The sequence below is a fragment of the Ochotona curzoniae genome, unplaced genomic scaffold (genome assembly GCF_017591425.1).
Source record: "Ochotona curzoniae isolate NIBS_2020 unplaced genomic scaffold, NIBS_Ocur_1.0 contig_3520, whole genome shotgun sequence".
In the NCBI taxonomy this organism is placed as follows: Eukaryota; Metazoa; Chordata; class Mammalia; order Lagomorpha; family Ochotonidae; genus Ochotona; species Ochotona curzoniae.
Window position 1 is genome coordinate 15,128,588 of NW_024465894.1, and position 13,667 is coordinate 15,142,254.

Consider the following 13,667-nt stretch of genomic DNA (forward strand, 5'->3'; position numbering starts at 1 on the left):
CCCCCACAGACCACCAGACAGAGACCTGCTAACAGGTGCAAATTCTGACACACAGGTCTCGGGCTCACAGCCAGCACCCCAACAGTGCCTGAGCCCCCCTCACTGCCTGGGAGGCCCTGGGTTGCTTTTTTTTTTATCAGTCTCACAGATCTATTTTTCACATGCCCACTGACTTCAGGGTTTATTTAGAAAGTGTATTTTTCACTGAATTACATGGACATTCAAAGAGTCAAATTCAAGAATAGCACCGATGTGAACCCCAGGAGCGGTGATGGGTCAGAGATGGCAGGTGCCAGGAGCTGGTCCTCGTGGGAGTGTGCGGCAGGAACACGGACCTCATGAGTGAGCATGCAACACAGGTGCACGCTGACACCAGTGGACACAGCTGACTCCTGCCCCTGCTGTCTGTCACGGTCAGCCACGTCCTGACCAGCCACGCTGTTGTACACACAGTTATCCCTGCATACTCGAGCTTAGCGGTGCCCAAGCACCTGGCACTCAGGAACCCACTGTGACCAGCATTCACTGGGCACCCCAGGTACTGTCCTGGTTTGTGCAGTTCTCACCATTACCCTGCAGTGCGCAATTCTGTTATCATTTCCAAGTGGCTCCAAGCTAGTCCACTCCACCTCTGTAAGCCCACAGTCTCCCCATCTGTGAAATGGGCACAGTCCTTACTAAAGAGGTGACACAGGGGTATTCTCTGGGAAGCACAAGTCCCCTATGCATATCGCCACCCTCAAGATCGGGCAGCACACAGCTGAGGGAGGAAGAGCCTGCCCCGGGCTAAGCTGTGACTTCGGACAAGGAGTTAACTCCCTGTGCCTCCATTTTCTTGCCTGTAAAGTGGGGATGGAACTCCAGTCCTCCCCACCTTGACCCTGCAGTTCCAGCGTCAAGTAAAGCAAGTAACAAATAAATGGTCAGCAGGTTCTCACTGTGTACTCAAGCCCACACCCAAGGCTTCCCTGCAGATCCAGGCTTCCCCAGGAGCCCAGATCCCTGGGAGAGAAGACAAACCACACATGAGCTTGCTACCAACACAGAGAGACAAAGGCACATCAGGCATCCAGCCCGGCCTTTCTCCCATTTATTGTCGAGGAGCCTGCCCACACTGCCCACTGTCCTCTCATCACGACCGCAGAGGCTGTAGGAGGGGCTCGGCCCACCCAGCTCTGCGGTTCCTCCAGGGGATGCAGGCTGCTGGTGGCGTGTGGGCAGCTGGCAGAGGGCATCCTGTCATGGTCAGTCCAGCTTCAAGTCCAGCACCAAGGCGTTCTGGTGGGAGGCAAAGGACCAGGGTGAGGGTCAGGAAGCAGTGACAGGGAATCCTCCAGGAAGAGCTGGAACTGGGTGTGCCACCAGGGATCTGACAACCGAGGATGCTTCAGGAAGTGCAAGGGGGTCTTGAAAGGCATTTCCAGGAACTCCTGAGAGACCCCATGCCTGGATTGAGTGCTTGTTGTTGGCTGTGGCTGAATCAGCTCAGGCAATTTGGCCACAGCTCTAGCAAGTCATTATCTGTCGTTTGCATTCCCATTTTCAGCCCAGGAAAAGGGAGGCCTAGGAGGGATGCAGTCATTTGCCCAAGGGATCAGAGCAAGAGGGTGGCAGGGGTCAACATCCCCCCGCCTGGGAGTCCCTGGCCACAGATGATCTGGACTCTAAGGGGCACGGTTTGCTCATGGAATTGGTGGATTATACTGATGGCCATGTGCCCTTCTCAGCACCCCTCACCTGTTAAGAGAGAGGCAGGTTCTTGATCACCCCTCCCTCACTGGCAAGAAATCGATGGTTGACGTGACTTCCCCAGCCCCTCCCCTCACCTCCACTATGTCCAGCTCAGCTAGGTCGTAGTTCACAGCTGGAACATCCGGGAGTGGGAACCCAACTAGGAGAACATCTGAGAAATACAGTGAAAAATCATCTCGGCTTAATTGCTGTGCAATTGATTAGGAGCGGCATTCTGGTGGTGCAGTGATGAATTGTTGATGTCTGCCAGTTGATTTGCACTTCTTCCCATCCCAGGTCAAGGTCCGAGTCCAAACTATCCACCATCCAGTGATATTCAGGCCTTAGCCTCAAAGCTTCAGCAAAGACCAACCACTCCCACCTGGGCTCCCCAAGAATGGGGCTTTGAGACCACGCAGGTGAAGTTCCCCCTATTGCTGTTAGTGCTTCGTGGCACCTGTTGGCGCTCTCACCATTGACAACTGGGACGTAGGCTGCTTGCAGATAATCAGCGACGAAGCCAGTTAACTCCTCCTCCTGGGGAGAGATGGAGAGAGCATCCCTGCTTCATCATCCAACCCATTCCATCTTTTCTGTTTTTCCTATGCCAGGCCCGCAGACCACTGGGACATCAGCACATTTATCCAGTTCACATCAAGACCCCACCTCACCCTGGCCCTACTGGACTGTCCGCTTAGGCCCCATGCCCTGTTAAGCTTCTGTCTGCGTGGCAAGTGAAGCCTTGGGTGGCAGTGCCGGAATAGAGGGGCTCAGGAGACAGCAGGTGGCCTCTGGATCTCCCTCCTATTTGTGCAGAAAACTTGGCAGCTTTGATCCATCACTCATTCACCACCTGCCTGTGCCTCAGGTCCCCCCCGAGGGTGAATAGCAGCACCTGCTCACAGGAGGGTCAGGTGGTTTGGGTGGCACACACCACACGCAATCAGCACCACTGTGTTCAGTGCCCGCTGGGCTCAGGTTCTGCACAGAGACTTAACGACAGCTTGGCCCACGCTGACAAGCACCCAGGGCCCCTTCCCTGAAGTCCTCAACTGGGCTTGGCAGAAGCCCCTGGGACACTCACATTGAAGTTGCCAACAGAGGAGGCCCCCCCGGTCAGGCTCAGCACTCTGCAAAGCAGAGGGGAAACAGCAGGTGTAGGGTGAGCAATGGCCCTGACTCTGGAGACAGGGAGCCCCATGCACCCCAAGCAGGAGTCCCTGCTACAGCCTCTGCTTGTCAGCCACCTGCACTAGGTCACTGCCCTCCCCCCAGATGGGAAAGTGCCCACCCTGGTTCCTGCAGCTCAGACATGGAGCTGGTCTGTGCCTCCCCTGCCTGAGCCCTGCCCCTCCCTCTGGTTCCCCAGGCCTGTCAGTCACCCCTGCCCCAGGACGACTATGCAGAGGTTTATGGTCCAACCTCACAGTCTCCTGGCACAGTCCTGCGCAGGTACTAAGACATGTTAGCACCCTGACAGGCAATGTTGCCATCATCTGGTGGCAGGACTCTCATGCCAGGGTGCCAGGATCCCAGCATGGCCCAGTAGGCTCCTACCTGTTCAAGGAGGTGGCCATCTGTAGCTGGTTCTCATGCACAGAATACTGGATCCTCAAGTTGAAGTGCTGATTTTAGGGGGAGGAAGCAGGGAGACACCAGGGCAGGGGGAGAGGGAGAGGTTGGTGCTCAGGACAGGCCAACCACTGCCAAGCCCCACTCTACCCATCCCACCCCTAGAAACTGAACCCAGCACTCTCCCCACCCCCAAACTCAAGCTTCTTGTCCCTCCTTGTCCTGGGCCAGGACCAAATCCACTCCCACTCACATCCCAAACACCTGGCCCGACTGTCAGTCCCTGTACACACTGAGACTGCTCCAAGCCTTTGTATCTGGCAACCTCTGCCTGGGGTGTCCTCCACCCGCCCCCCCGCCCAGCCTCCCCAGCATCGACTCCCTCCCTGGCAAGCTCCTGTCCAGCCCTCAAAACACAACCCAGCTATCATCACCTCTTCTGGGAAAGTCCTTTGTGATTTATTCAAACTGGACCTGGATCCCTCTGGGCTACCCCAGAGTCCTTTCACTGAAAGGGACAACTGCCCCAGTGGATGAGAATGGATGCTGGGAGACAAGATGGAGGAGAGAGAAAGAGGGCAAATCCACCCATTCTCCCATGAGCCTTTCGGAAGAATATCGTACTTACAATTTCCAGAAGGAAGAGGAAGGTGGGTGGCTGGCCCCGTGGCCGCTGGGCAGCAAACAGCTCCAGGGTGCCATGGAGGTGCAGGAGGCTGCTGCCTGCTTTGATGGTGACCTTGGGGGGTTTGTTTATTTTGACCTGGGCCACTATGGGCCTTGGCTTGGGATAAGCCTCAGCCACCTACAAAAAGCAGGACAATTGCTCAGAGCCAGTCAGTCCTTGGACGGGTGGCTTCCACCAAAAGCAAGAGTCCCCATGAAACAGGCAACTTCTACCCTGAACACAGAAAGTACCACACGTAATGCTGGGCTGTGTGTGTCAGAAGATGAACAAAATACAATGTCTTCCCACACTGGACTAGAGCTACACGGCATGGGGTAGCTACCTCCCCATCTCTCTCTGGGGGAGATCAGGGGAGGGTCAGATGGAGGGGCCATAGACAGTTGGGGTGCTCACTTTGGGGATGAAGCTAGCCAGTATCTCCGTGGTCTGTAGGAGCAGCTCACCCACCTGCAGGGTAAGAGTCAAGATTGGGATTATGGAAGTCTCCCACCCTCCATGTAACCTGACAGACACCTGCTCTGACTCCGTGAAACACACTCTTCGAGACTCCTTCCATCACAAGACTTACCACTCTGTGCTTATTAGACTGATAAGCACAGGCAGCCCATATCCAACACTTAGAGCTTTCTGTGCATAAGGTCAAATGTTGAGAAAATGATGGATGGGAAAGTAAGATGATAGACATAAGGGTGGATGGGTGCAATGAGTAAGAATGGGATGGATGAGGAAAGTGGATAAATAGTGGGTGAGTGGGTGGGAGAATGAGTAGATGGGTGGGTGGTGGTGTGTGGGTGAGTGGACAGATGGGTGGGTAGATGAAGGGTGGGTGATGGGTGGATGAATGATAGATGGTTGAATGAGCATGAGGCAGCCCAAACAAAGGTGAATGAGTGAAGGAATCTTTGGGGTAGGTAACATACACTGCTCACCCACTCAACCATGTCAGGCTTTGTTCTATATGCTGTGTGGCTGATGTGAAGGGGTTGATGGATGCTGGCTGGAATGGAAAAACCTGGACATGAGGGTGCAATAGCTAGATATGCGAGTACATGGATGATACTATATAACGAAGGTGGCAGATGGCGAAGGCGTGCAGGATGGAGACTGAACAGAGTTGGGTGTTTGGATGAGAAGTTGGTGATCATCTAGCCAGAGGAATGGTGGGTGATGGGGTCCTGCCACCTCACAGTCTTAGCAGTGCCCATACCCTCAGGACAATTCTCAGGGCAGACAGGCAAAGCAGGGTCTGCCATGCCAAGGGGCAGAGCACATGGAGCTGGTGCACAAGACAGCTCACCATTGGCTCCCGGATGTTCATGGCCAAGGACTCCTGCAGGAGGGCCAGCTCTGCGGTGAGGAAGGCAGCAGACAGCAGCAGCTGTGACGAACCTTCAGCATAACCCTCAGGGAACTCCAGGGCCTCGCCATCCACAGCCGTGACCTTGATGGTTTTGCCTGCGGGCTGCTGCACTACAGGCTGCGGGACAGCCACCAGGAGGCACTGAGCCTTGGCCAGCAGGGACAGAGCAACAATGGATGGGCCTCGGGCTTCCAAGGGAGTGGGGCTCAAACAGGCCTAGGCCATGAAATGCTTGAGGCCTAGAGGCCAGAGTGGCACACCTCTCCCAGTGCACTGTAGGTAGACAAACTGAGGCCCAGGAGGCTGGGGAGGTACCACAGCTCATGTCGCCCCCTCCCAGGGCTGCTCTTAGGGGCACCTGTCACCTCATCACCTCAGCCCTAGAGGTCTGGATGACAGCCCAGCTCTGCCTCCTACACACTGATGCCCCCTGGCCAAACCCTCCCCACTTGGGGCTCTGTACACCACAGGGCAGAGTGGTGAGTGAGCCCGTGGAAAGAAGCCAGCAGACAGGCAATGGTGTAAGCATACAGCTGGCAGCCCTGGGAGCTTGGGGGGGGCCCGAGAGGGGCAGGGAGAGGAGCAGAGAGAGGGGCCCAGCACCAAGGGAGCTCCTGGGGACCTCCACCTCCACAGCCCTGTCCAGTGACATTGCTGCTGCCACCATGCCAGTGAGCCCCAGACTCCAGCCCCCAGGGGCACCGGCACTCACACTGAAGTCCACCTGGATGAAGCTGACCGTGGTGGTTGGGGGGGCTGCCAGGGCATATCTGATGGTACCCAACTGGCCCACAGGCATGGGATCTGTGCCAAGAGGAGGAGCCCCTCAGAGAGGTGCCAATTCTAGATGTCCCTGGGAGCTGGACCCTCCCCCTGAGTGGTCCAAGCCCCATGTCTCTGGGCCTCAGGAACACCAGCAGGAGAATGAGCTGAGAGTCACAGCCGGCCAGCCCAGAGACCCCGGGTTCTCACAGCAGATGGGGCCAGGGCCAGAGCTGAGGCTCACAGTTGAGCAGAAGGAGGCTGGGGAGTATTTTGCAGCCACACTGCCGGGGAGGCCAACTGGTTTCCTTCCCTTCCCACCATGGGAATTTTCTCTATCCCACATTGGCAGGGTGGGAGGGGGTGGCTGTGGACCCCCCACTGATGGACGCAGCAGATGCACCAGCGAAACACAGTCAGTGTGACCAGGCCAAAGGCAGGGCTGGCAGGTGAGTGCAGACTGGCCAATGTCCTTGCAGTCTTGAAGGACACTGGATTGAGAACACTAGGATCCCAGCCCTCCTCTAGTCCCAAGGCAGGGCCAGAAAGAAGTAGAGCGACTCCCCTTCAATGTCCCCCTATAGGGGCCAGGTGTCTCCAGGGCTCCACCCACCATTCAGGTGCTCCCAGTTCCTGTTCACATATACTAGGACTGCATCGATGGCTGGGCACAACTGCAACAGAAAAAGTACTGGGGTAGGAGCGTCTCCTCAGGCAGGGCTCAGTGGGCTTCCTGGGGAGTCCCAAGAACCCAGGGATCAATGGAGACAGGGATGCCCCAAGTCACATAGTCGAAGGTAAAGCCTGATCTAGAAGCCAGATCTCCAGGCTGCAATCCACCAAGCCCACAAGGAAGCAAGGTGGGTAAGCTCCAGCCGACACTTCCCCTGTCTGCACTCCCAGCAGACATAGCTAGATGATCGCAGCACCTCTCCCACCAAGCCAGCCACAATCTTAGAACCCTTCCCAGCTACTCTCAACCCATTGGGGTCAGCTGCTCCTCCAAGAGAGCCCCAGACACTCACCAGGTTCGGAAGGACCTTGTGTAGGGTGCTGTCCAGGAACTTTTTGACCATCTTGGGCAGCATGCTGGACACAAGTGCCACAGGTGGTGCCAACGGCAGGATACAAAGCGACAGGTTAAGAAAATCCAGAGGCTCAGGAAGTGGGGAGATGGGGGCACGCATGGCATGGGTGCCCTGGCTTCTGCCCCAGCCCCCAGAGCCCCTCACTTGCTCGGCAGGTTGGTCTTCACGCTGACGAGGGTGATCTCACAGCCCTCGCTGCTGAACACAGGGAGCCCCGTCTCCTCTCCCCACGCAAGCCGGTTGGTGGCGGTGATGTTCAGGACGATGATGATCTCCATGTTGCCTCCCATGAAGCTGGAGGGCAGGATGGGCATACACCCTGCACATCCATACCCTCCATACCTGCTCCAAGGCCACCATCCCACCAGGCGTCTCCTCATTGTCCATAGTCCCAGCAGTATCCAGGGAAGGGCGAGGACCACTCCCAAGGTCACACCACCAGCCTTCCCCTGCCTCTCTTGCTTGCATGAGCTCCTACTTGGCCTGCAGAGCCCCCTCAGTGGCCCTCCCTTCCCCAGAGCCTTCTCTGATGCCCCAGACTGCCCAGTGCTTCCTCCATCCTAGCCCAGTTGTTTGGTGTGTGACTATACTTGCCTAGGTCTGGTTTCCCCATCCTGGGAGGAGCTGAGCAACATCACTTCAGATCCCAGCTGGCACATGCTGGTCTCCAGCCAAGGGGCACATCATAGTGACCAGGGAGGCCACTCCCCCACTCCCTGGGTCCCCTCACCTCTTGCCGGTGATGGTCATGCCAGTGGACACGCACTGGGAGATGCCCACTCCAGGGACAAACTTCAGTGTGATGACAGGCAACTGGACGTCCTTCACTTTCATACTGGGAGGGGACAGGCACCCGCAGCCATGAGAAGTGAGCATGCAGGACCCGGGTTCTCCTCTGTCCCCAGTGGGGTGGCCCTGGAAAAAGCCCCTCTCTGTGCAGAGAGGACCTGGAGGCAACATCACTCTCACTTGGCGATATCCCTAAAAGTCATCAGTTGAGAGACATGGCACACAGAGCTCCACCTGGCAGGCATTGCTAGTGAATCACAGTTCGTCTGCTCAGTCCAGACAGTGCCTCTAAGCCCTCCCTAAAGCCTCAGCCCCCCCAGTCAATCCTCCCACCATCAGGCGATGGAGGTCCCTCTCTAGTGCCTCCACCTGAGAAGCTTCATGTCATGCATATTCAAGAAGCTCACATCACATGCCGGGACTTGGGGTTCAACTTTTGACTCTCCTGCTCTCCTCAAAACACCCCTGCTCTCCATGAGACAGAAAGTGTCCCCAGTGGTGGATGAAAGAGGCCCTGCCCCTGCACCAGCCCACCTGCCCAGCCACTCACTTGGAGATGCCTTTGATGGGTTTCATCCCCGGCTGGGGCTTGCCTGCCTCTGCAGCCAACTGCTCCAGGATGTGGCTCTCATCCATGGCGCTCTGCACCTCTGGGGAGGCAGAGGAGGGGAGTGTTCAGGGAGACGCTTAGTGGGGCTGCCCCTTGCCCCTCTGCCTGGGACAATCACTCTGCCCCACTTGGGCTGGGCAATGCCAAGAACCCAGAGATGAGTCCTGGCAAACTTACCCTCCCCTAGCACTGACGGGTAGCAAGAGCCAGGGTGGGGTGGGCACAGGATGGGAGCCATGTAAGGGGTACAGTCCAGGAAGGGGAGCATTACAGAGGGCTCCCAGGAGGAGGCACCATCTCCCTCCATCCTTGAGGGAGAAGCAGCAACTCTCTCTAGCAAGCAGAGATGAAGACTGCCATCTTGGGCCGAGAGCACAACGAGGGCACTGAGTGGAGGAGGGGAGGGAAGTGTGATGACCCCCACAGGCCTAGGGGTGAGGGGAACCAGGGCAGAGGGGCAGGGATCCTCCTCGGCCACCAGCTGGGAGAGCTCTCACCACTTCTGACCTTCAGGACACAGAGATTACTCATCTGTTTATCTGAGAGAGGACAGAGCTCCTGTCCGCTGGGTCACTTCCATAAACATCTACGACAGCCAGTGCTAGGTCGGGCGAAACCTTGAGCTAGGAAATCCATCAGGACTTCCCACATGGGTGGCAGAGACCCAGGCACCCCGAGGCCCTTGCTGCCTGCCTCCCAGAGGCCCTGGAGGACACTGGCCTGTGGGCAGAGCAGGCACACCAGCACAGGATGCACGGGTCCCAGGAGATGGCTCTCCCACCTGGCCAAATGTCAGGGGATTGTAACCTCACATTCCACTTAATGCTGGTTGGTCCCTATGGCCGTCCCTTTCATTGAACTCTATCAGGTGAGCACGTGGCCACCCAGAGGGCAAGGGATTTGGCCAAGGGCACACAGCAAGTTATTGACAGAGCTGGACTGTGACCCATATCTGTCACCCCCCAGAGGACCCCTGTGGTCACCAGCCCCTGCTGCTGGGGCCAAGGAGAGACTCCCAGAGAGTAATCATTTCCAGCTCTGCTCTCTCACTTATGGGAGGAGCTTGGGTAAATTCTCAGTTTCTTGGGGTCTCAGTTTGCCCCCTCTGCGAAATGAGTGAATAATACTACATTGCTGACACGTTTATTTTGATCTCATGGCCTGTTCAAGACCCTGAGACCACGAACAATCTCCCCCACCACTACTCCACACCCCACCCTCTAGCCCCACCCCAGGGTCCACAGACTCACCATGGTTCATGACATCCATGCCCAACCGCAGCAGCACCCCAGGCTCAGCTTGCACGCCAGCCAGCAGGCTGCAGAGCGCCACCCATAGCACCTGCCGCATGGCTTCCCCTGCGTCGAGAGGCCTGGATTGGGCACGGCCCGCCAGGCCCTGGATCCTCGAAAGATCTCGCATGCACAATGGGTAACCTCTAGAGGGGACCAGGGGGTCAGGAGCCCCTGGATGACCAGGGCCTGAGGATTACCAGGTTAGCAAGCTCACTACCCTCTCTAAGCCTCCAGCCTCCCGTAAGCACAGGATGCTCAGAGCTGTCGCAGCTGCAGGTGGGTCAGGCTATGCTGGGGTCCTACACAGAGTCCTGCACAGAGGGGCACGGGGTACCCAACATCCAGCCCGTGATATCCCCCTCACCCAGTTAGGCCTCACCTCCACAAGGAGCCCCGAAATCTTAACTCAGAGTCCCTGGAAGTCTCTTGAGAAAGTGCTTTGCCAGTGGGTAAACTGAGGCACCCTCAGGGTCTCACAGCCAGTGAACAGCAAACTGAATGAAGCCTTCCCACCCGAGACCCTTACAGTTTCCCAGGAAAGCCCTCCCTGACCCCTGACCCTCATCCCAATCTCTTCCTCCCACTTACCAAGTTCTGACGTTTGTTCAAGTAGGGTCAAGTGTATATCAGGGCCACCTTTCCTTTGAAAAGAATCAAGGAGCGGTGCTCCGGGGCCAAGCCTGCACTGGCCCGGAGACAGGTCACTTCCTGCTGGACCCTTGTGGGCAGCAGGCTTGGGTCGTGAGCACTGCTCATCCACAAACACCTGCCCAGTTGCAGTCTGAGCCCACACCTGCGTTCTTTCATTTGTTAGTCTCATTAATCTCGGGGTCTCAGAAGCCTGCTCTTGGTGCTGCTGCAAAAACAGCCCCGGCCCTGGCAATACCCTCTCCTCCACTCCAGCGCCCCTTCCAACATCACTGTGGACTTGGGCACAACCATCAAAATGTTCCCTCAGCCACATGTATGCAGGTAAGTGCCCAGTCCTGGGGCCAAAGCTTAGGGATAATCATCCTAGGGGCATCATGGGGTTCTGTGTGGGGTGGCCAAGCTGGAAGGTACCTGGCAGAGGTCTCCACGATGGGAAGGCCGACCAGTTCCCCATCTCATGTTTCCAGACCCCCAGTTCCAAACCCAAGTCTCCATGCAGGCTCCTCTTCCCTCATGGGACAAGAGGCAGTTTTGGAGTGACAAGGATGTACGGGAGGAGTTCTGTCCCAGGTTTATAGCACCCCTGCCCTCCGCCCTACATCACCTGTGTGGCCCGTGCACCTCAGCCCCACCTGCATCTGCCTCAGAGCTCAGTTTGAGCCTGACCATGACTGCAATCCATGTCACTCATGGGAGCAGGAGGGACTTCTGTTCCCCCAACACCTCCTACTCCCCCTTCAGCTCATTTTTTGTCTTCTCTAAGATTCACTGCCCTGGATCCCACCCGTAGGAGCCTAGTCTAGCCTCAGCCTTAGCTGGAGTACAAGAGACCTGTGGGACCTGCTGACCCTTCCCTTGCTGCTTCTAGGACCCCAGGCACCTACAGTGTGGTGCCTGTGTGGTGGGGCGCCCTGGGCAGGGGGTCAGGAAGTAGATCCAAGCGCTGGTTCTACTGCCCAGTTGTTATATGAAGTCAGGCAAGTCTCCCTCTCTGGGTCTTAGCTGCTTTGCAAAACTATGGGCCTGGGACTCTGCTGGGGTAAGCTGCATGGGTAGGAACCGCCCTTACCGTGCTAGGCTCGGAAAGTCCCACAGACAGCAGACCCCTGAGCTGGGGAAGCCTTTATATCCCAGAACCTGATTAGCTTGCTTGGGTGGTTAAGGGTTTAGTAAGGCCCAGATAATCATCTAGAAGCCTATAGAGCAGGTGCCTGGGACTCATGTGACCCGTCAGTCTGTTCCAATGTAAATAACATAGAGGGCGAGCCCAGTGACCTCCAAGGACGGGTGATGTGGACAGAACATGGCTGCCCAAGCAGGTGCCTGGGTCCACACTGTGACCTCTTCAAGGCCCAACACCAGCCACAAGGCTGGACACTCAGTAGGTATGCATGCAGTCTTCAACAAGCATTTGTTGAACATTACTACGTGCCGGGTCTATGAAGGTCACAGAGAAGTGACCACAGTGAACCAAGCAGGGGATCCTGCCCTGAGAGGGCTCTCGGGACACTCCCCAAGTCTCCAGTCACAAAATCCATTTCTTCTGGAGGGCAGTGAAAGTGAGGGGAGATGGGACAGAGAGAAGGAGCAGAGTGACCCTCAGGGCCAACGATCCCGGGAGGCGAGCATTGGGGTTGAGGCCAGCAGCTAGTGCAGCCAGCTCTGTGGGGTGAGGCTGGCAGGGGGTGTGTGGGGTGTGGATTATCATGAGCCAGGTGGGACTGAGAGCGCAAAGGTGGGGAACACACAGGCTGGACCCAGCAGTACCTGAGCCCTGGAGCCCACCTCCCCAGGGAGCTGATAGCTGGGAGGGTGTCCCCAGAGGAGCTTCCTGGATGAGATGCTGGGGACGTGGCTGGTGCCAGTCCCCAGGCCTCAAGGTCCATGTCCTGGGGACAGTGCAGGCAGGAGAATCTTGGGGTCACAGAGTGGACCAGCCCCAGTGCTGGGGTTTCAACAGAGCCTTGGGGTGCCCACCCTCTGTGCAGCTTGGCTTAGGGTCCTCTTGAAGGTGTTTATGCCTACTGAACCACCCTGGGGAGCAGATGGGTAAAGGGGTTCCCTCCCCACTGCTACAAGCATGGCTAGAGGAAGTCATTGTGCCATGGCATGTGGGGCCCTTGCGGCCAGGGGAGAACTTTGGAGGAGCCCCTGATGGGGGTTCAGGAAGAATAGCATCTAGGTGGAGATAGGAAAAGCCCCTGAGTTGGGGTTCAAGAATCTGAGCCCCATCCCTGCCACTGGGCTTGCAAATTATGAGACTGCCATTTCGCCCTCTTTATGCTGGGGGAGCGGGGAGCACTGTGGTGCTGATTACAGCAGAAGTGGGACACAGGTACCGTGTCCTTGACCCAGGCCCAGCAGGGCGTGCAATGCTAAATAGGTACTAGGCTGCTTAGTCCACATGGCTAGCCAGGGAGCCAGGGGCACTTCAGCAACTTTCTTCATTTGGGGTTCAGAGTGCTCAAGCCATTTATCTGTGGATGCACAGCAGGTGAGCAGCGCAGCTGGGGTTACCAAGCTGGGCCCACAGAGGAACCTGCCAGGTATCCACAGTGGAGCTTCTGCCACCACCCCCTCCTGCCTGGCTCCCTTCAGCACCCTCCCTGCCCCTCCAGGACCAGCTGAGCTGTCTCTAGAGGGGCCCTCCCCAACCCCACCTGTGGAACAGAAGATTATGCTGGTCCTGTTTGATGCCATCCTTTCCTTGCCCTCAGACCTGCTGGGGACCCCAAAAAGATGGAGCTGAGCCCAGCAGTCTCGGGCACCCCGGGCATCGGGCTCCTCGGTGGCCTGCCAGGGGTAGGAACAGCAGCAGCCCGCCTGGCATGAGTTCCAGTATAGACACACATGCAAGCTGCTGTTCCCTGCACATTTATCATGCACTTGCTGTGTGTCAGGCCTTGGCAAGGGTCAGAGAGAAGAATCAGAGGCGGGTCTACCCACAGGGGTGGAGGGGCAGCTGGCGGGCATCAGAGTGGCTGGAAGAAGGGAGAAGGACAAGGTTGTCCTACCACTGTGGCCAGGGGAGGGCGCACTTGAGCTGCTGTCTGGACAGGCTTGAACAAAAGCATCCTGGATGAATCCAAGGGCATTGGCATTGAAGAGAAAATGGGCAGGG

General features: G+C 57.1%; 1 protein-coding gene across 1 annotated transcript; it reads right to left on the minus strand.

The window, feature by feature from the left end:
• Positions 1–1,111: 1,111 nt before the first annotated feature.
• On the minus strand, positions 1,112–9,950 carry BPIFB6 (BPI fold containing family B member 6). Its single transcript, XM_040981130.1, has 15 exons — positions 9,851–9,950; positions 8,541–8,640; positions 7,932–8,036; positions 7,346–7,495; positions 7,139–7,202; positions 6,727–6,787; positions 6,064–6,155; positions 5,289–5,468; positions 4,385–4,438; positions 3,932–4,108; positions 3,289–3,356; positions 2,816–2,861; positions 2,205–2,268; positions 1,827–1,903; positions 1,112–1,278 (listed from the first exon to the last, which is right to left on the minus strand). Exons 1-15 carry the CDS (start codon positions 9,948–9,950, stop codon positions 1,246–1,248), a joined length of 1,371 nt encoding a protein of 456 aa, XP_040837064.1. The 3' UTR covers positions 1,112–1,245.
• Between the last annotated feature and the right edge of the window lie 3,717 nt (positions 9,951–13,667).